This window comes from Polypterus senegalus, chromosome 1 (assembly GCF_016835505.1).
Source record: "Polypterus senegalus isolate Bchr_013 chromosome 1, ASM1683550v1, whole genome shotgun sequence".
NCBI classification, from domain to species: domain Eukaryota; kingdom Metazoa; phylum Chordata; class Cladistia; order Polypteriformes; family Polypteridae; genus Polypterus; species Polypterus senegalus.
Genome location: NC_053154.1, coordinates 243456750 through 243480307, shown reverse-complemented (window position 1 = coordinate 243480307; position 23558 = coordinate 243456750). Strand labels below are relative to the sequence as shown.

The 23558-nt window shown below is 40.2% G+C and overlaps 1 protein-coding gene across 4 annotated transcripts in view; it reads left to right on the top strand.

Annotated features, from left to right (window-relative positions):
- ide (insulin-degrading enzyme) overlaps positions 1–23268 on the top strand; it is a 118017-nt gene extending 94749 nt beyond the window's left edge. For all 4 annotated transcript variants that reach the window (XM_039770906.1, XM_039770897.1, XM_039770924.1 and 1 more), the window contains exons 23-25: positions 12556–12628; positions 14320–14387; positions 19123–23268. In XM_039770906.1, coding sequence (XP_039626840.1) covers positions 12556–12628; positions 14320–14387; positions 19123–19218 — 237 coding nt within the window. In that variant the 3' untranslated portion in view covers positions 19219–23268. The remainder of the gene's footprint in view (positions 1–12555; positions 12629–14319; positions 14388–19122) is intronic.
- The last annotated feature ends 290 nt before the right edge of the window (positions 23269–23558 follow it).

Here is a 23558-nt window from a genome sequence, read left to right as displayed (position 1 = left end):
AAGTAAACAGGCATTATATACTGAATATTATAAATGTGTACATCTTTATTTGTATATTTAGTTTGAATTAAAAACTGATCATCTGTAGTGGTTGAAATATAAACATTTATATGCCTGGCAGCATGTAAGACTGCAGACTCTTTATATAGTGACAATGAAATTGTGGCTTGATTATGTGCAGTGATAGAAGCAAGCATGTCATTAATAACCAAAAGCCTTTATTGTCTTAGTAGTCACTGACAACAGCTTTCAGTGATATACTGTGAAGTACTGTAATTGAATCTATTGTGTGTATATATACTGTATATATAATTTTGATTTTTGCAAATTCCATTGCTGTGGAATTATAGGAATGCAAAATGTTTGTTTTCATGTAACCACAGTGTCTACAAAAAGTATTCACACCCCGTAAAAGTTTTCATGTTTCCTTTTTATACAACATTGAAATATAGAAGTTTTATTTGGGCTTTTGGTCTAATTGATTACAAAAACAATGACAGCGTAAGCATTCACCCCCTTAAAGTCCATGTTAGATGCACCGTTGGCGGCCATGACAGCCTTGAGTCTGTGTGAACAGGTCTTTTCACATCTGGACACTGTAATTTTCTTCATTCTTCTTTGCAAGGCTGCATGAGGATCCTGAGTAAACAGCCTTTTAAAGTCCAACCAGAAATTCTCAATTTCCAGGACATTAACATTGTTTGTTGCTTTTAAGTCAATCCTTTGTAGCTTTGGTTTATGTTTGTGGTGGTTGTTGCCTTTCTGGAAAGCAAATCTTCTCCAAAGGCTTGGATTTCTTACAGAGTGCATGAGGTTTTCCTCCAGGATTTACTACTGTTTTGTTGTATTCATTTTACCCTCACAAACCCACCAGGGCCTGCTGCAGAAAAGCATCCACACAGCATGATGTTGCCACCACCATCATCCTTCACAGAGGATGTGGTGTATATTTGATAATGTGCAGTGTTTCAAAAATGCCATTTAGTCTGATAGTCAAAAGGTTCACATTTGCTCAGATCAGACCATAAAATTTTCTTCCAGTCGACTTCAGAGTCAGCCCGCCATGTGTGTTCTCTTCAATCTCAGTCCATGTAGCTTGTAACTCCTTCAGAGTTATCCTAGGCCTCTTGATGGCCTCAGTCACTTGTCTTCTTGGTGCTTGATCACTCTGTTTTTCTGGACGGCCTGCTGTAGGGAGATTTACATCTGTGCAATGCTCTTTTCATTTGTTAATGATTGATTTAAAATGACTCTAGTGGATACTCGGTGACTTGGATATTGTCATATCTGGATCTCCTGTCTTTTCAGTCACCTTTTCACAGACTTTCTTTTTGTCTTCATTGTGGATGTAGGTTAGTCCACCATATTGACTGACAACAAGTTGGACCTTCCAGATAAGGTGCATTTACAATACACTTAATTGAACCCCCTCAACTAGTGAACTCCATGGAACTAAACATGTGACCTCTAAAAACGACTGGCTGCACCAGTGTTGGTTCAGGTGTGTCTCGTTGATCTTGTCTTGGGGATGAATTCTTATTGCAATGAGTGCTCAGTGTCAAAAAAGCCAAATTAAAAAATCGACTGTCATTCAATGTGGTATAACAATAAAATGTGAAAACCTCCAAGGAGGTGAATATTTTGTAGTCATTGTAACTACAGTATATATATTTTTTATACATTAATTCTTCATTTCATCATTAACTGCATGATACTAAATTAGACCTGCTTGAATTATTAAGGTTATTGAACGTTTGTTCAGACCTGTTAATTTTAATATATCTAAATATATCTTGCTTCGCTTGCCCACCCCCGAGTTTGGTTTACCAGATATACAATTTAAAGAGATTGTTATTTTCATGGAAATTGCTACATATGCATTATTTTCACTTTTAGTTTAAAAACTTTTGTAAAAACAATACTTATCCTTTATTTCTGGCCCGGGCGAGGTAAAATCTCTTTCTTGCAGGATGTATAACGCTGCTCACATTGTGAAGGGGGGCAGCTGAACACACGCTAAGGAGAAGCGGTCGGATCATCTGCTGTCTTTCTGCTGCAGGCGAGCTGCCTGTTCTGCTTGTCGCATGTCGTTGTTTTAAGAGTTGGGAGCACATGATGTGTGCCTGCCAAAAGCAATCCAACAACTGCTAGGTTAGATGTCCGTAGACTTGTTTTAAATAATGGCTCACTTGCCTTGTCTCGCATGACGTTGTAAAAACAATACTTGTCCTTTATTTCCGGCCCGGGCGAGGTTAAATCTCTTTCTCGCATGACGTATAACACTGCTCGCGTTGTGAAGGGGGGTGGCTCTGTCGATCATTTTAAAGCCTGTTCAGTCGCTGTCCATTTTGCCACTTCCTGTCTCTGCTGCTTGCGTTGTGAAGAGGGGGAGAGTTAGGGTGGCCGAACACACGCAAGGAGAAGTGGTCGGATCATCAGCTGCGAGCTGCGTGTTTTGCTTGTGGCTTGTCATTGTTTTAAGAGCTGGGAGCAAGTTAAAGTGTCTCTTGCAGGACTTCAAATTGTCTCCCTAGTCTGCCTCCCCAAGATTTTTATTTTTTTATAATAGATATGCATTTGTATATCAGCTATATTGCAATATTCTGTCACATAGAGCTTTTTATTGAATCAAAGAAAACAAATTGAAGATTTGTTTAACTGTGTCTGTCTCAGCTTCTTTTTCACCTTTTATGTAACATACATATGCCAAATATTCCATAACCATTTGTAATAAAGGATTCAACACACAAATGATATACAAGGCTGAAGTTATGGATTTAAATATTTTACTGAGCATTAGCTGTCAATAGAAATGAACAAATATACTAAATGTAATCTTTACATGGACCTTCTCTATTGCTTGAAGATATTCACTTTAGTCCTGTTTTACCTCCTAGTAAAATCATCAATGCTGTAAACGTTAATAGAATGTTAGTGAAATATAAAATAGCTCTTTAATGTAATGTACGGGTATCTTATGCTTGCAAATTAGATCTGTATTAGGCTAATCCTGTCCTTTAGGCTTCAGCTGCTGTATTAATCTGAATATTATATGCAGACAAAAATGTACAATGCTATCTTGCTTCTCATCTTTGTTATTTTGGTATGCATTTTGGTAGGTTAACTATATAAATAGCAGCATTAGAGGGAACATAAAATTGTTACCTAGCAACATAAAAGGTTCATTGACGTATTTCAGGATTATTTACCCAGGCTAGTTGGTATCGAATGCTACATTGATGACGGAGGTTGATGAGAGATGTAGCTGCATTAAATATGCAGTGTTTATGTCTTTTAGGCTACATTAGGATTGATTCTGTGCTCTTGGATTGATTTACTGTTTATTAAGGCTTTATAATTTGTTTGTGGTGCCTTGTTGTATTGTATTTCTCTGCTTGTTTTAGAACTGAAAAAGAAAGTGCAATTTTGAAGCAAAAAGAGCATCCAGTCTATCATTCTGAATCCATTAAGTGTTAAACAATAGAGAACATTATTCAAAGGCTCTACACAGCCTGATGCTGACCGCTGTTACAGTCCTTGTCTCTTTAGTATTTATATCAAGAACATCTGCAAACAGCCTAATGCCGGCATTTTCTCATTGCATACAATAACATCAGCCCCATGTCAGGCCTATTTCAAAATGTCCAAGATAAAACAGTTTAACGTGGTGTACACTAAAATCCCATTCATTTATACCCTGAAGCCACTGCCTGAGAGCCACAGCTTATTTTGGCATCATTTAAGCATAAGGCAAGAACAACTCTGAGATGCCAGTAAATGATTTAAAGTGTTAGTATAAATGTTATTTTATGAGGCCGCTACCACTAGGTTAGCTGCTTTGTTTGTGAAACATGGAGATGCATTCCACTAAAGCTCTTGTCCTTTTTTGTTGTGGGACTTGTTTGTTTTTGGAAATTATCAATGGAGAAAGTAATACTGGAGTAGAGCTACAAGAACAAATAATTATGAAGTTGATTTGTGGATTCAAGTGTTGTGATATAACGGTTACACTGTATATTGTCATATTTGGGTATTAATTATTCAAAAAGAAACTAATCACACATGATGTGAAAGAATAATAGCTCTTAATTTAAAGTGAAACATTCCAAAAAAGGCAGCATTCACAAAGGACATCTTGGTCACACTCAGTATCTGATTTATGGCTATCGAAACAATGTCAAAAAAGTTAATTTGAGAGTGACTACTGAAAAAGCAGGCACAAAATAAAGCATACAACTAATGAAACGTTTCTTCTTTTGTTTGTGCACTTGCTGATTGTAGTTTTTCAACATCAGGCAAAAGAACAGAAAGCCCAGCTTATTGAGACCTTGTATTCACACGTCCAGCAGGACCCGACTTATTCGTTTGTGGCATGAGATGCAATTTTAGTGTTGTGGGGGAAAAGGGGGGTCCAGTCCAGAGAAAGATGTACAAATAGTTATTTGAATGTTTTAACCCATTCTTGTTTTTTTTTTCTTCAGTTGCTGCGTAAATCTTTAATTACTGTTTTTAAGATACTCTTTGATATTTTTAATCAATTGGATATGTGACCAGTTGAGCTGTAATGGATGTTTAAAGTTTTACTGCATAAATAGCCACAAATCAGATACCTCCGGTTTAGGTGGTCACTGCCGTCAAACGATGGAATATACTGATGTGCACAACAAAAGCAAAAGTAGCACATCATCTGATTGTCCAAAAAAAAAAGAAAAGTGAATTTTATTTGCCAGGATATTCGACCATATGGCATGGTGTCTGACAAAAGCATTATTGAATGCACTTGGTTGACGCATTCTGATGGGACTCCTGTCGGACTAAATGTGGTATTTGGCAGCACCAGATGCAAGTTTAGTGCTTTTGTGGGAGCTGGTTCTGTATTTAAATGGGCACGACCTTTAGAAGATGGGCTACAGCGGAACTAAAAAGCCATTGTCTTTTGTTTCTTTACAGCAGTGCAGTTAAGCTGCATCTTACTTAAAAATATTTCGTTTTCAGGTTTGCTGCTGCAGGAATGGAATTGTGCTAAAACATTTAGCACCACTCTTTGTTGTGGGAATGAAGCACTGCATATAATGTCACTCCATTTTATTTATTATTCTTGTATTACATACAGCACAGTACAAGAAATCTTATCAATATTTACCCCTGCGGGTTAATAAATATGCAGTGCACAATATATCCACATTGCTTGGACGCACAGATCAATAAATATAAGTAATAAATATAAAATGTGGCAACATCAGAATGACTAAAGTAATTTACCAATAGAGCAAGCTATAGGCAGCTTATGCAGAATAGGCAAAGGGTAAAGTCAAAGTAGTGTATGAAAAAGTTTAAAAGATCAGTGCAGATGGATTTCTGTAGTGGGGATCAGGTCAAGCAGAGGAGTTTAGGTGTGGGAGTAGCTTGGTGCCGAGGTTTAAAACTGCACTCAGAGAACGTTTGGGTTTTTACAAAAACGTTTTAAATAGATAAATACATAAACAGATAAGTAAGTAAATAAATATACACACACACTTTGGTCTGAATACACACCAGAATGACAATAAAGCAAGAAAAATAAAAAGAAAGAAGTTCTGACTTGGCAGTCCAAGTCCCAGTGAGGCATTATGCAGACATGTTGCTGTTGGTATAAAGGAGCGTTTCTTGACATACCTCGGCTGAATAATTTATTGGCAGAAAGTCCTCGGTGTTAGTGTGTCAGACAGAGGATGTGCAGTATTGTTCATAATGGCACTCAGTTTTGTTTTAATTCCCTCCTTTGCTACGATCTCCATGGGGTCCAGAGTACGTCCAATAACTGAGCTTGCCCTTTTAATTAGCTTGCTGAAGTGATGTTACCAGACCAGCACATCACAGCACAGAAAGTCGCACAGTCCATTGATGGGAAGAATGTCACTTCCCATATTAAATTAACACAGTTTCCTAAGGATGAAGAGCCTGCTCTGCCCTTCCTCGTAGAGAATCTTTGCATTCTGAGCCCAGCCCAGCCTGTCATTAATGTGGACCACCTCTACATTCACTCCCTGACATAAAGGCTCTTTAGTGTAGCAAAAGTTAATGACCAGCCAGTTCCTTAGTTTTGCTGATGTTAAATTGTAGACAGTTCTCTTTGCACCAAAAAATATAAAAGGTTGACCTGACTCCTGTACTCTGTCTCATCCCCTTTATTGATAAGCCCCATAAGTGCAGAATCATCTGATAAGTTCTGCAAGTGACATGACCTGGTGTTATGTTTATAATCTGAGGTGTACAAAGTAAAAAGACAAGGAGACAGGACTGTTCCTTGTGGTGCTCCAGTGTTGCTCACATCTGTATCAGAGACACAGTCCTTAAGTCTCACAAACTGCGGTCTCCCCGTCAGATGGTTCATTATCCAGGACACCATAGGCTCAAACACCTGCATATCTCTGACTTTACCCCTTAACAAGGATGGCAACAGTATGGCACAAGAGAAATCATGAACATAATCCTCACAGTGCTGTCAGCTTTCTTGTGGAGCAGATAGATAAGTGATTCCTCCACTATAATTTTTGTCCAAATGACAAACTGCAGTGGGTCCAGGTGGTCTACAAGAAGATGACTCATGTAGTCCAGAACTAGTCTCTCAAGGTCTTCATGATGTGAGATGTAAGTGCCACTCGTGTGTAGTATTTACAGTGCATCACTTTTTCCACATTTTGTTATGTTACAGCCTTATTCCAAAATGGATTAAATTCATTTTTTTCCTCAGAATTCTACACACAACACCCCATAATGACAATGTGAAAAATGTTTACTTAAGCTTTTTGCTAATTTATTAAAAATAAAACAACTGAGAAATCCCATGTACATAAGTACTCACAGCCTTTGCTCAATACTTTGTCGATGCACCTTTGGCAGCAATTACAGCCTCAAGTCTTTTTGAAAATGATGCCACAAGCTTGGCACACCTATCCTTGGCCTGTTTCGCCCATTCCTCTTTGCAGCAACTCTCAAGCTCCATCAGGTTGGATGGGAAGTGGGGAGGAATATCTATAAAAAAAAATTGGTTCAGGACATTAGCTTTGTCCACATCCTCTTCAATCACCTGAGCCCTGGATTGCTTGAGTCCAGTAATTGTGCCCAGTCTGTTCCAGATATCATTTATGTTGTTCTGAGTGAGTTTTTTTTATTTTTAATAAATTTGCAAAAACCTCAAGTAAATTTTTTTTCACATTGTCATTATGGGGTGTTATGTGTAGAATTCAGAGGAAAAAAATTAATTTAATCCATTTTGGAATAAGGCTGTAACATAACAAAATGTGGAAAAAGTGATGCTCTGTGAATACAGTCACAGAGTTCCTCGATATTGTCCTCATTTGACTCGCGCATCATTTCCCAGTCTCTCTTTTGGAAGCAGTCATTCAGAACCATTTCAGCCCCCTGGCTCTATTTCTTCACTGTTCTGGTGATAACAGTTTGTCGTCTAATAGCAGGCTTGTAGCTGGGAATGAGATGAATCAGGTTGTGGTCAGATTTGCCTCAAGGAGCCAAGTAGATTACACTTAAAGGCATTGTTAACATTTGAGTAAAGCAGGTCCAGCTTGTTATTTCCTTAAGTGGAACAGCTCACAAATTGATAAGACATTTGTCATAATTTGTTCCAAAGTTACATGGTTGAAGTTACGACATATTATAGCTGCAGGTTCAGAGTGAGTTATCATTAAAGTGTTAGTGACAGAATGAATCATTTCCATTGCTAGGTTCCCATTTGTAGAGGCAGGAATGTAAACATTAATAAGGATGAATTAATTTATCTCCCTGGGCAAATAATGTGGACAAATTCCAACAGCCAGAATTTCAATATCTGAAATTACAAACTGTGGTTTCAGCTGTAATATGCTCCCTTTTACACCTTTCCCCATTCACGTAGAGGACTAGTTCCCCATCTGTCCTTTTTTCCACACCACAGTAAACCAGTGCCCAGTATATCAGGTTTAAGCCTGTCCTCCGTAAAGCTCACAATAGCACTGTACTTGTACGCTCCATGGTGTGCTATAAGCACAGACAGTTCATCCATCTTACTTGACAGCGATTGAACATTTCCCATTACAACAGATGATAGTAGACCAATTCTAAAACGTCTTCACTTTGCTTTTATTCTTGTGCCAGCACATCTCCTTCTTCTTTTGTGGACAAACAGCTCTTGCAGTAAAGTTCAACTGAGCTGCTTTGCCACTCGTAATTGCAGTGCAAGTAGCCGATTACGCGAGTGTTTAATCATATGCTGTATGATAGTAGATGGCAGTGCATTGACGTGGTACATTTAGTCTGAGAAAAACGGAGACTTCTGTCCTTTAGCATCTCATGTTGTCATTGTTGTGCATGGTTGAGCATTTGGCCTCCGTGAAAAATACGGGCCATTGTCATCACCCACTGCAGGATAACTGGATAAAGTGTGGTGCGGCTCCTCGGTATGAGGTCTGCTGTGTGAGAATTAGGGAGAACGGAGTGACTCTCCTCCTCATCCTGAAAGTGTGAGGGGACCTCTAAGAACGTACTTGTTCTCTCTTTCCAGTACAACCTCATTGATTTCAACAGAAACTTAATAATTGGCTCCTCCAACTTAAAGACATGGACAGACACCTCGTTGTTGTGAGGAGTTTTACAGCTTCCCAGCAGGCCATATCAGCCTTAGCAATTACATGAACTACTTTTGTGTTTTCATGAAACTTTGTGCCTCGTTTATCGACATAGTCATAGGTTAACAGGAAGAACAGCTATGGCCTTGGTGCTTAGTTCTGGGCTCTTTCAATGGTCAGAGAAGAATGTTTGTGTGTCCTCCATGGTAGACATTGTCAAGCTGACCAGTCAGAAAGTCTTTGTTGCATAGAATGGTGTTTAGTTCAGGGACAGTGATTGTCCTGAATGCCAAACTGATGCCACTCATGTGCTTGTCAAGGTGAGGTGGCACAGCACAAATGACTCTGTCTCTGGATTTTTTTTGTGCACTCTTGTCAGACCGAGTCTAGTGCCATTTTGATGTGTGCTGTAACCAGTAGCTTGAAACCAGGTCACAAGTATTGGAGTGATTGTAGATTTCCCTGACACTGGAACAAAGGTGGGCATCTTAAAGCGGATGGGGATGGCAACCTGAGCTAAGGGCATACTGAAGGTGTCAGAGAAGGTGAGCACAGGCCCTAAAGGCAAAACCAGGCCTGCCATTCGCAGGTGCCGTCATGCTTTTGTTCACTTTATCTGCAAGCAGCATGAGGACCACCCAGAGGAGCCGTGTTTTTGCTTCTTTATTGTTGGTTTCAAAATGGACTTGAAATATGTTATGTTAATCTGCCATGCAGATATCAGTGGATTATTGTTCACGTGATTTTGCCTTTTCTAGTCTGTGATTGTCTGTACTCCTTGTGACAGGAGCTGCTTGACTGAGTTGCTAGTCATGTCTTGCAGGTTTTCTTTGCATTGCTGATGCCAGCCTTGAGGTTGCTCTTGGATGCTGTGACCTCCTCCTTGTTACTGGACTGGACAAAACAGAATTCTGGATTTAGCGTGAGCTTGAGCCTAACTGTTTACCCACCATTTCAGGGTCTTTATTTCTTTTGCAGATACAAGACCATCCATCACACAGTGTCTTTTTTCAGTGTTGAATTGTGTCAAGTCAGTGGCTGCAGTTTTAAACAAATCCTGTTCAGTGTTTTTCAAATGGGCCGTAAGCATAAATTGTGCTGAGCTTTGATTGTACTTGGTGATGATTTGATGTGGTCAGCCGGCTGTTATTGGGATCTACACAGAGATGTGGTCTTACTGTCCGTAGCGGGAGTGACGCTCAGCCTCATAGGCGTCTGTTATAGTAAATGTTGACCCAAGGTGTAATTCCTTCTTGTTGGGCAGAATGCGATTTTAAAAGAATTGATTTATTTGCCTGAAATCGGCGTTGATAAAAAAAGGCATCTTTATTTGCTAACAGACCCAGACAGTATTTGGAGTGCCTGATTATTGTTAGCTAGAGGAAAGCAGACAGTAATTAAGATTACATACAAGTGTCTATCGGTGAAAAGAATGTGATTTTTTTCTCATTGCAATTATTAAATAAGGTGTGTGGCAGATTATGGTCCTGACAAAAATATAAAGATTTCCACCTTTCTTTCCCCTTTTCTGGATATTTCTGTCCTGTCCACACCAAAAGAAGAGATTATGTAACTGAACTGGGTATTCCTTCACGAAACGGGCTTTCTGTAAATATTAATGTACAGCAGTCTTTTTATCTTACTTTGCAAAAACTGAATGTTAGTGCAAATCAACTTAAGTAGGGGTCTTCTCAAAAGCGTTTCTGTAAGCCCAGCCTGCTTATGTTCTGTTCACCTCCATCTTCCTACGCTTATAACGGGGTCTTGGAGTCTGAATATGAGGATCCTCAAATCCAGGTGTGAAAAACTTGTTGCATCTTTCCCAAGAAGACTCATGGCTGTATTAGCTCAAAAGGGTGCTTCTACTAAATACTGAGCAAAGGGTCTGAATACTTTGGACCATGTGATATTTCAGTTTTTCTAAAATTCTTTTTTTTGTCTGTCAATATGGGGTGCTGTGTGTACATTAGTGAGGGAAAAAATTAATTTAAATGATTTTAGCAAATGGCTGCAATATAACAAAGAATGAAAAATTGAAGGGGGTCTGAATACTTTCCATACCCACTGTAGAACCTTTTTATTGAACAAATTTTGCAAACAACTTAAACTATCATTTTGACAACATATTGTCAACCATCCAAAGAGGCATTTAGACTTAGTAAAATATCCAGAGGTGCTTGTCAAAAGTTGTATTGCACTGAACATGTCTTAGAAAAGAAATAAGTAGTAAAATATTTTTATAAACCAACTACACTTTCTGTTAATGTTTATCTCTGTCCACTGACATGTTAGCTACATGGATTGTAATGCCGTTGCTTATCTTGATCCACTGCTTGCTTTTTTGTCGTAGGCAGTACCTCTAGCAAACGTGTCTACAAGTGATGTCTAACTCAAGTGTCCTCTAGCTTTTTTAGTTTTACCCGAGGACGTGGAGGGTGCCAATCTTAATTCCATACATTCATGGTACTCCAAAGCATGGTTGCGGCTAAGGTGGTGCAGCAAATTGCTCATGTTGCCGGCTTCGTCGACAACTTCAGTTCGACAGCATTTGCAGTAAATAGTCGTTTGGTCTACGTCCGACCTTTTAAAACCAAAGTATCTCCAGACAACAGACAAAAGTTCTTCTGTTTCATGTTCAACTTTCTCATCTGCTACAGCTTCAGTTTTGGAATGTTCTCTGTCCATTTTCACCGCTCAATACCTCCACTAACGCATGTACTCTGTTGCATGCGTGTTTTAGCGGTGTAGCAGTGAAAAAGGCCCCCCACCCTTTAAACAGTTTCCTGCCGCCCCACATTCCAAACATTGTTTAGGCTATTTAAACCGGTGTTGAAGTATAAGAAAAATCCATATCATAACAAAAATAAAAAACGCTTTTCGGTATGAACCGGTATACCTGCCAGCACTACTATATACTAAACCGTTGTGTACTACTGAAGTACATGAAACTGAGAACAATGAATGTCTCAGGGTGTCCTTGAAGATAAGCGACTGACCGGTGCCTGTACGAGATATTTAGGCTTCAGAAAAAAATTAGTACTTTTTTTTTTTTTGGCAGGATGAAATTTGTAAATAAGATCATTAAAAATGTTTGGGTTACACACTCGTAATAATATCCTAAGTAACCCGTACACAAATAAAGTGACATTTTAATTGTGATTACGTCTCTAGCTTGTGCTCATGTATTATTTGAAATAAGAGCGTTTCGCAGCATTGACAGCATTTCTTATTGTACTTTTGTTGAATTCTGTCAGTGTGTAACTGAAGTTAAACTATAAAGAAAGCGTCTGCATTATGTAAGTTGCCATAATTTAATGCAGCACGCATTCAAACTGCTAAACAGTAAAGAAAAGTAAACTGTTAAAACCTCCAAACTAGAGGTTACCTCCCTGGTAAAGGCCCAGTGTGTGTTTATGGGTTTTATTTTCCTGGTAGCCTTCATCACTTGGCAGACAGAGATGCGTCCAGTTTGTCGAGTTTCACGTATAATTCATGCAGTGACCGCTGCTAAGATCTCCTTCTGTGGCAGGCGGTTTGTGCTCTCAGGATGTTATCTGAGCCATTTGACACAACTCATCACGCTGTCCTTTAGCCACAGAGACATCAGACACACAAAACGCACATCATGTCTGTCCAAAGAGTGAAAAGGATAAAAACAAAGTAACAATAAGCAGTGCTGCCTTGTATAACTCCACTGTCGCCGCGTGTTTAGGTTTAAGTGCATGTGAAGCAGAAGGCCGAGAGACTTTGCCTCTACGTTTTGTATGCCCTGCCTTTGCACTTTTGTGATATGTAAGAAACTCCAGGAGGTAATATTTCATTGAATTCGTTAAGCTGTTTTTTCCTCTTCAGTATTTTTGATTGTAAGCTGGATCTTCTGACTCAAGTGCATGCATGAAAGCTACTTTTAAGTTCACTGCTTACTGTTTTCACAACAATGTTCTCTCCACAGGATATGCTTGCAGTGGATGCTCCCAGAAGGCACAAGGTGTCCGTGCATGTTTTGTCCAGGGAAATGGATTCCTGTGAGTATTGTGAAAAATATTTGGGACATAATCACATGGGCAGGGTAGTAGATAAATGTTGTTAAAAAGTAACCTACCATTGAAAGGCCTGAAATGATACGTACATAAATTATATGTAAATATATTCAAATGGCACCTGTATCTGTAAAGCTGTGCATTATTTGGTAGCCACCAGCAGGACTGCACTGTCAGTCATGACATTGATGGTGCTGCACTGATGCCTACCTGCTGGCACTGTGTTGCCCAAGCCACATTAAACTAGCTGAAGGAAGTGGCTAAAATGTACCACAGTAGCTAGCACCCTTTCACAGTTCCCAGGATGCAATCCAAACACGTTAACAGCCTTCTTCAGGTGCCAGCACCTCATAATTTCATTTGTATTTCCGGTGATGTTTGGTAAACATTAGGCATGGCATTTTGTGGCTCTTGTGATCCACCCCCATGTTATAGCTAAGGAGGTACGAGGCCTTCACAAATAGCAAAGTATACAGGCCTGAATCCCACCAGCCTGCCCAGAGGAGGTGCACCAGAAGGCAGCCTAGCGGTTTGGGCCAACATCAGGCTATAAAATGCCCTTAACAGTTCAAAAATATATTCTAAGATATTTCGCCATACATGCAAAATTCTCCACTGGGAAAGGGAAAACAGCCAACCCCCTGGCTTTGAGCAAGGTAACAAAAACTTTTTACAAATGGAGAATTTATTAATAAAAATTCAAAAAGTAAAAAGGTAGCAAATAAAAAGGTTGGCCAACAAAGCAATCCTAAACAAACAAGTCCCAAAATACTCTCCAGAAAGCAAAATCCCAAAAACAGAAGTGAAAGAGACAATAAACCAGTAAAAACGAAAACAAGAAATGAACAAAAAGGAAACACTCGCCTACCACTAAACGCATTCACTGCTCTGCAGAGAGACTGCAATTCCCATGAGCCTTTAAGGGGTGGAGCAGTGGAGATTGACAGCCTCCTGAGGACCCACCCACAAAATGCAAAAATAAGCACATAGAAACTACATAATAAAGAAAATTGACATAAAATACATAATTAGCCAAATAATAAAAATGAACAACAATAGCTAACAAAACCAGTGATCATCAAAAATGAACTAAAATGGAAATAAAAAAGCAGTTAAAGAGTGGAAACTCAGGCTTACACATGACAATGGCTTGGTGTTCAGAACGGCTTCTGCCGTGGAGGTTTTCATCTATCAGCTGATTTTGAAATGTTACGAGCAGCACAAGATTCTGCTAAGCTGTGCCGTTGGGACACTTGAGATGTTTGTCACTGTCTGTGGAGTACGCTCATGTCCTCTTCCTGACAGCTGTTTCATACTTGTGGTCAAGGCCCTGATTCTGCTTAATGCTATTTTATTATTGTTTTTTTTTAAAGCCATTGCCTAAATTATGGAGCCAGCGATCTTTAGTCTGAAATTCTAGCTCTTTGGATTCACACAAAAGGATTTTCCACATATGTAACCTCATACTCATACCCTAGGCAAAGAGGGAATGGTCTTATAAAAACAAAGAACAATAAAAAGAAAGATTGTTTTTGTCCACCAAGAATGCACATTTGTTTTTAGGGTGTTCTGTATGTTGTCCCATATGTTCTTGAGAGAATGCCGTATTCTAGTAAATAATGAATATCTTTTATTAGATTTTTTTAGTCTCTTGACTTTTCTTTCTTGATCAACAGGTCCAGTCGTCGGTGAATTTCCATGCCAAAATGACATTAATTTGGCGCCTGCACCTTCTTTGCCACAGGTAAAGCATATCATTTTCCTAAAGTAGGCAAAAAAAATGTCACTTTTGTTGAGTATCTTCCTTAGTTCAGAAGACTTAAAAGGTTTGCTTTTTGTACAACGTGCTTTAGTTTAAAATTCTGCAAGTATGCATCAAGAAAAGTGCTGCATTTCTTCAACCAACCACCATATTGATTGGCAAGAGGCCTTAGAACATTCTTGGATCAACACCGCCATGGACAGCAGTGCTGGTGCTCTTAGTAAACGTTAAAAGTTTGTCAGTAGTGTCAACTGGCGTCTGTCGAGAAGAAAAGCGTACAAAGTAACAGGTTTGGTTAAAAAGAGAGAATGAAACCCCTACTTGCCTTGGAGGGTCACTCGGCTCGTGGCGTTTGGTTGAGTTAAGCACGAGCAGAAAAGCCCGCATTGTTCAGTTCTCTGGGTCTCTCAGTTACCATTCATGAATATCCAAAAAATCAACATCCCGCGAGGTTCATTGCCTGCCTGCCTAGCAGCACACCGCTTGTGGAACATTCACACTTCCCAGTTGTAACATATGAAAGAAAAGTCAGAGGTTACTTATTAACTTGAGAAGACTGTAATCCGAAAGATGCGAAACTCTGAAATCTAAATCCACCCCAAATGATGCGGGCAAACATTGCAAAGCAACCTAGCAGGCAAGCCAGAAACTAAGAGCCTGTTTTAGCATTGCTATTGACGCATGCCATGAAGGTCCCTTGCCGACGATGGGGGCCGAGTGAGCAGCCGCCCTTCCCTGCGGGTTTAACACTGGAAGTACCAGAGCCTACAAAAAAACTCGTAGATCCGTCCCACCTTAAATCGCTACTTAAATCCGTCTGTACCTCTCCCAGCGTCTCTTGTCCTGTTAATGTGCAGATTAAGAGCAGCAAGCAGCCAGCTATACCATCCCCCACCGTCGCAGAACGTGCACGGACTTCTCTCAGCTCAAGACTTGATTGATTATCTGGGAGTGAAGTGGAGTTTTAGAGTGGAAATAATAGATTGTTATTTGGAACACACGCATTTCATGTGTGTTCTGTTTCTACAGTAATCTGTGTAAACACGTTGTTAAAATAGAAACCTTTTCATATTTTAGTAATAAAAGTTACAAAATGTAGGCATAAACTATAGAATATGTGAGGGCTGATTTCCAAAGATCAAATAAACACTTTCACAAAAGGTTCAAGAACGGCACAGCAGCTCCCGTGGCGTAGTGCCAAGATTTGCTGTCGTAGTATGTCAACTGTGCCTCAGAGACTTGAGTTTGATTCCCCATTAGGGAGAAACTGTTATTATTTTTTTCTTTTTAACCTCAAATGGAAATAAAATTTATAAATTGGTAAGCACTGTCAGTTAATGAGATCATTATATTTTCATGTGGGATGCTCCTTTTAAAATATTTTTTAACAACTGAGACTGCAATTAACATGAACAAGTGTCCTTATTTATAACTGTTACTTTTAAGATCCATGACACACAGACAGACAGAGTACTGCGTTATAGAGAGACAGACAAACAGGCAGAGAAGTCACTAAATAAACAGGAAAAGTACTGTATAATAGATATATCAAAAAACAGCTAAGGGAATAGTTATATAGATAGATAGGAAGGAAAGGCATTATATGATAGGCAGACAGGGAAGCTGCTATATAATAATAAAATTACTGTTATTACTATATAGATAGATGGATTTCATAGTATAATAGACAGACAGAGAAAGCACTACTAAATGAAAAATAGGTGGGCGGGCGGGGGTTTAGAGCGTGATCGTCATTGAGAAAATAAAACTCAAAAAAGGAGGATGCAACATCGACAAGTTTCTGGTCCAAGACAGCCGCTTCCCCAGGTAAGTACACTGTGTCTGTCAGTGTCAAGTGCCCTTTCAATGTAATAGAAACCACAGCATATAGAAAAGTGTGTGCATTGCAACAGGTACACACGTCGTAATGTAGGAAAGACGGTTCTTGTACGCTGTAACCCCGCTTGCCTGCCTGTTTACGTGCCTCTTCTGATCTGACAGCGCGAGCGTTACTTAGTCAGATCGGGGGAGAGGAGGGAGGGGTTACAGCGTGTGAGCTTATTCAGTATGGCAGGAACAACGCACATGTTTTTTTTTTTCTTTCATTACATGTGCCTTCCCTGATTATTTAGTGACTTCTCTGCCTGTTTGTCTGTCTCTCTATTACGCAGTACTCTGTCTGTCTGTGTGTTATGGATCTTAAAAGTAACAGTTATAAATAAGGACACTTGTTCATGTTAATTGCAGTCTCAGTTGTTAAAAAAATATTTTAAAAGGAGTATCACACATGAAAATATAACAATCTCATTAATTGACAGTGCATACCAATTTATAAATTTTATGTCCGTTTGAGGTTAAAAAAAAAAAAACACAACTCTTTCTCCTCAGCTGGGAATCGAACTCGGGTCTCTGAGGCACGGCAGGAAGGCTGTGACAGCATATCTTACCGCTACTCACGGGAGATGTTGTATCATTCTTGAACCTTTTGTGAAAGTGTTTATTTGATCTTTGGAAATCAGCCCTCACATATTCTATAGTTTATGCCTACATTTTGTAACTTTTATTACTAAAATATGAAAAAGTTTCTATTTTAACAACGTGTTTACACAGATTACTGTAGAAACAGAACACACATGAAATGCGTGTGTTCCAAATAACAATCTATTATTTCCACTCTAAAACTCCACTTCACTCCCAGATAATCAATCAAGGCATGAGCTGAGAGAAGTCCGTGCACGTTCTGCGACGGTGGGGGATGGAATAGCCAGCTGCTTGCTGCTCTTAATCTGCACATTAACAGGACAAAAGACGCTGGGAGAGAGGTGAGGACGGATTTAAAAAGCGATTTAAGGTGGGACGGATCTACGAGTTTTTTCGTAGGCTCTGGTAATTGTAATGTTAACAGCATTTCCTGGGCTCTCTCCTTTCCCAAATGGCATATCGGGGTGGTTTATTCTTCTGCTCAGATATCTCCTTTAGTTGACTTTTAGGACATGCAAGGGGTGCCGGTGACCTTAGTCTACACGCAAGTCTCAGGGGTTAGCCTCACTGAGCTGGTGAATATCAATCAGCCAGATGGCACCATTCCTTAGGTACTTGGTGCACACAAATTGTTTTGTTTCCTTTTGGTGACTGGAACCTGAAGAAACTACAAATGTGATCATAAATTTGCAATGTTTACATTTTAATACATTCTGTAGAAGAAAGAGTCAGTCTTAGCTTAATTAATTTTAAAAATTCCGATGGTGTCCAATGTAAAAAATCCCAAAAGTGAAATGGGAGAAAAAGGCCAAGGTGTATTCACGAAATATTTATCGTCATTCGTTAGCTCAAAAGACCTGATGCAATGCCACCCTTGTGGTGGTGACCTCTGACCTTTTCTGTCACCCACTCGCAGCTACTGCCAAGGTCAGGTAAAAGCTCGGAGCTCCACTGAAGGCCACTCTTTGTCTTCATCGATGTGGTCAGCAGAGTATTTTACAGGAAGTGGTATCTTTGGGTTGGTGGGCTGTAGTCAAGTCCCCGATACACTTTAAATACCAGTGTGGTGTGTCATTGTAGTACTGTGGGCTTCTAAGGGTTTTCTTCATCAAATCATCATTTCTTGTTTAAACATTTTCCCAGAGGGCCACGTTGCCACTTTACGCGTATCTGAATGCAAATGAACAACAGGTAGCCCACGTACACCGCATTAACTTTGGGGGGGGGGGCGCGAAGCAGTTAAACCAAGTGGGTGACCTCAGCGGCAGTTTTCAGAACGGGTCACTGGGGGTCTCATAGCAATGACAGCAACATCTAGCAACATCTAATGAAATACGCGGATGCAAAACAATCGAACTTCACACCTGTAGAAACCCTCAGAATTATTAGACATGCAGTTTTGCTCATATCAGAATATTCTTGCAGAATGTACATCCATTTTCTCATCCTCTTTGTTTCTTTTTTTATCCTTTAAAAGGTAGAACCTAAATCCTGTGACAGTATGCCTTAAAATGAATCAAAAGAAAAGAAAGCATTGAGCACCAACCCCATTAAAGACAGCAACACCAGTAGGGAGCTCCGCCTAACGCAATACTTGACGTGACTTTTGACAGAACAGTTAATAGTGTAAGAGAGTCCGTCACAGGCCTGGCTGGTTTGAAGTTATACTGAGGAGTTCTGGTCAGGCTTTGGGAAGACGTTGAACCGATCCACTTAAAGAAAATGACATTTTTTTTTTCTAATTTAATACAGAACATCGCCTTCCTGCTAAGTTATATAAGGAGGGTTGGGATTTTTAAGTAAGTGTATCGTCTAGTTGTCAGGTATATGCTGTTAACGCCAGCCTCCCATCCCGTCAGTAGTGTGCCAGACACTGTCGCTAATGCATTAGACGTGATCTTCAAGGCTATTATCTCAGGAATATGCTAAGATTTTTGAGCAAAACTATGTTGGGTGAGCCAGTCCGAGGTGCCATGAGTGCCAAGCAGGTACCTGCCATTAATTCATAACTCATTTACTCATATTTGGAGCTGGTCAACATTCCTTGGGAGGAAATCCAAATGCCCAGAGAAGAAGAGGACAGGAGATGGCTGTGAGGTAACAGCCACCCTTTGGAAAGTGTAACTGAGCTGAAGGCATGCAACAGAAAATGAAATGAATGGTCCATCGTCTCTCCGTGCCTTATGATTTTTGTTTTTATGACAATAACTGGTGTGTCTCTTTCATTTTTGTACAGCCGACTTTGGTTCAAGACATGACCGATTTTAAGAGGAGTCTGCCACTGTTTCCTTTGGCTAAGCCTCACATCAACTTCATGGCTGCAAAACTGTGAGAAACCTCTTGATGGGAAGGAGCACAACGGAATATGAAGCAAAGGCCGTGGGCGGAAAACGAAGAGGGGTGCGCGCCTCTGTCTGTGTGTATGTGGGTGAGAAAGTAGACGTACAGCTTGCTGTGTTCATTATCATAGCTCTTTACGATAGATCATACAACATTTTCTTTATTTTTAAGTATTCTAAGCATTGTAAAGTAGAGGGCGGCAAGATTTGTTTTTTTAAACTGCAGCCCAAGAAATATTTTTAATTTCCCACAATGAGCTGCATTGAAGCTGCAGCCAAGTAAAAACTGAAATGAGATGAAATACCAAGAAGTAATGAATGTGTACAGAACAATAAAAGAAGGGGACGAGGACAGGAGTTTTACTTTTTATTTGTTCAGAATCTGAAAATGTTGAATGATGCTTAAAAAACTTCAGAGCATGATAAGTGAAGAGTTTAGACTTGAGGTCACTATATTTCATTAAATCCCACAACACACTAATGTAAGAGAAAGTTGTTTAATAATAGAACATCAGCTAAAAAAAAAAAAAAGATGAGTTTTAAACTTTGTGTATGTTTTGGAATTTAATAATTTTCTAAAACTTAGTAAAATGTTGGAGCCATTTAGGCCGCGTATTTTTACCTTCTGACAGATGCTGTACTTTTAGCACACTCTCACACGCAGTTCCCTTTTATTAGTTTGTGTTCTTAAAGCATCGTCTCAGGGCTCCTCCAAATTGAATCCTTTTTTTACATATACGTAATAAAAAAAAAAGAAATAATGGAACCTTTTTATCTTTTTGTGAGCTGTCCCATCAATGCTGCCAGTTTTAGGTCAGTCCTTGATAATCTGGCGCAGTTAGTTTGGTGATTCCCTTTAGCTGCGTCAATCACTAACTTTATTGAACGAGTTCCTCCCAACCACTTCCAGCTCTCTTGTGACTTCCATGATCCCCACGGTGAGTCGTGACAGAAGCAGGAGGCACTGAAGATGGGGGTCCTCGTCTCGGCTCCGTAAGCTGCAAGACAAAAAGCGAATGTTGTGGACCTTGGAAATTGGTGCCGTTCTGGATGTTATAAGCTCTGTCCTGCTCTATATGTTCATGAGAGAAGTTGCATTTCAAAAGATACATCGCTTAAGGGATTTTTCTTTTTAGTTATTATCATTTTTTTTTTTACCATACCCTGCTGACCCCCATAATTGAACAGATGGATAGATGTGAGGGCCGCTTGTGTCGCTCCTGAGAATATAATGTTTACCGTGAGGGGTGAGGAGCCCCCACTCTGTTGCCGAAGAAGATTTTTTTATCATCTAAGATGGGGAACATCAACTCTGAACATTCTGAGGCAATCAAAACTAAATGTTTTTGCCCATCTTGGAAGCACTGGGTTATAATGCTATTGGGACGAGCGGGTTGTGGATGTACAGGAGGCTTTGTCATGGTGGCCTGCTCGGGTGCCCTTGTAGGATCTGTGGCCTTGTCCTGTCATTCACATGCCGGCAGACCACCGAAGGACGTGCTGGCATTGTAGTGATGTGCTGCCATGTCCACCAAATGCTGCATAAATTCAAACCTCTTTGATTGTCCCCTGGCCTAACAAGTAATCTCCACATATTTAGTTGTTTGATTTTGTATTTGTGGATGTCAGATTAGTTTGTACTTTGTGATTCACGCGCGTGTTGTCGACAAACGGGCCAGCGGCATCAAGCCTTCACTGGCATCAACTACAATGAAAAATAACTCGGGCACACCGTTTCTAATGTTTATTCTGATTTAAATGTCTTTCAAAACTCTTTCAAAATTAATGTTAATTCATATGCCTGGGGCATGCACAGTAGCCTCAGGATACCTTACTGGCATTTGTGCCCTTATTGGCTGCCATGCTGGCACCAATCACATGGCCTAAAGCAGTGAGGTGAAAGGATGATTAAGGGTCACCTCTATGACATTTATTATTTATTACATTGCATCAGCCGGAATAAAAGAAAAATAAATTGTGTTTTTAAGCCTCTTGTAATTTTAATTCTGCATTTTCATTCATTGCTCACCTGCTCCTGTCTGCAGCAGTAATCTGATGTCTTATCGGGTCCTGCTGGATTACCACTGGCATTGCAGCCTGGTCCTATGACCTCCACCCATCCCAGCAGCCCCTCATGCAGGAGTTACCATTTCCTGCGTCTTACCTTTTTATCCGTTTTGCATGCCATGCTTTCCTGCCCACCCCCTTTGCTGTAACTATACAACATCTAGCAGAATCCTGGAGGAAGAATTTCTGAAATGTCGTTAGCAATCCTGACCCAAACAGGTACGGTCATCCGTCTACATTGGTTTCAAAACAGAGGAGCATCTCTTCTGTGCTCCGATTTGGAAGCAGTGGTGTGGAAGTGCAAAAGAACGCACCCCTAAGTTTGCTAACCAGCAGACATTTAGCCCAGCCACTTAATAAGATGGCACTTGTAAAGGTTCAAACCAGTCTAGTGACCATACTGCATGTGGCAGGCCTTTGTCTGCTGCTGTTATTTACAGAAGTGCTTCTACTGCGACAAGGAAACAAAGGCCTGATGGGACACGATAGGCTTATCAAGCTGACAGAACAGGGTTATAAGCAAGCCGAGCGCTCAACAACGTTAAACGGCCCACTGTTGTAGTACCAGTCGTGTCACAGATACACATTGTTACTTGCATATCCAGCCCAGCTGAGTTGTGCTGAGCAGGTGGAGGGCTTCACTTCACCTCCGGGGGTCCTGGCTTCACCTTAAAGCAGAAGGTGTGGTTATTTGGCTTATGGAGCAGGTGAAGCAGATCATCTTACGCTATCTACTAGGGGAAGAGTGAGGCGTGTGCAGTAGTGCAGTGTAAGAGAGACACAGTCATCCACCCAGTATGGCAATTCAATGTCAAGCAACCCCTTTAGAGAATAACAAGTAACGTCCGAGCTAAAATAAACCACAGCAAAACTGCACTGCGGCTTAACCACTCGGCCACACTCCGGAGGATGCGTTTTTGAAAAACCAACACCAGATAACCAGACTTCAGCAAAGCAGCCTCGGAGCTGGACACTTCCGTCCCTTCTGCTTGTCAGGGTGGCGGGACAGTTGAATTGCCCTTACATGTTGAGTGCCGTTTAGTAATCTCGGGCGTGCTCAAGATAACCGCTGAACATGCAGCCATGTTCAGGGTGGCGTATTGTGGAAAGAAATTGGAGCTAAGCAGCAGGAGCTGGCCGCGGAAAGGAAGGCTTCATCTCTTCAAAGATCCCACTTTAGTTTCTAGTTCTGCGGCCCCAGTAGGCACTAACCCTAAAGCAGGTGACAATTTAAAATTTGCAAGAGTAATATTTAAGTGTAAAAACTGTGAATGTACAGGCATATACAATAAACCAAAAGCATTTCCTTCACTGTTTTACTTCATTACTCTGTTTGAGTTATCCTGCTACACTTGAGAGTTTGTCAAAGCCTCACCTTACTTTGTGTCCCTGAGCGCTGAGCAGGCATACGAGTCACCCGAGGGCCGGAGACGTGGCACACTTGTGGCACACTTGCAGCATCTTCAGTGCTCTTCCAAAAGACGAGCGATCTTATGAAGTTGACCTCCAGGTGGAATGAGGGGGTCTTCTCGGCTGCTTGCTAAAGAATAGGAAACCCAGGTTTTTAATGGCATTCCAGCATTTTACTTTGTTTTATTGCTAATAACTCAGGCATATCTATGGATTCTTACCTTGAGTCCAGAGCTGCAGCATCTTTTAGCAATAACAGCCAACAGAGGCGTCTCTGGAATCTGTTATTCACATAAATTTCTTGTGAATAGGAACATGTATGTTTAAAAGTGACAAGATGTTTACATTGATAACTATATTTGTCAACTATTTTTGTTAATTTGATGTGAAAAAGGAATGCATGTAGCATGGTCAGTATGAGATGAGTGCAAGGGTTTTCTCATTTTTATTGTTTTTGAGATTTCCAATAAACAGTATGCAATCAATCTACTGGTACTGGCTGATGTAATCAAAGGAAAGAAACAAAATAAAGAAATCAACTATTTTAGATAGATTGAGAAACAGCAGTCCCAGTGCTTCTCGCGTCTTATTCCATTGCCGCTGCGCCAAGGTTGACCTTTTCTTCCTCTGGAAGATCACAAGATGGCCATACGCAGCGTTACTTACTGCAGGGCACTTGTTAGTGCCCAAGGGGCTGTTGGCATTGTCCATGTTTATAGCTGTATTTAACTTTCTGGGTTACGACTAACTCTCCTAAAAATACAACTATTTATCAATAGCATCACTAGGCAAGTCGTGTTCCTGAAGGACCCGGTGGCTCCATGTTTTCATTCTAGCCAATCAATCCTGCAGCTAA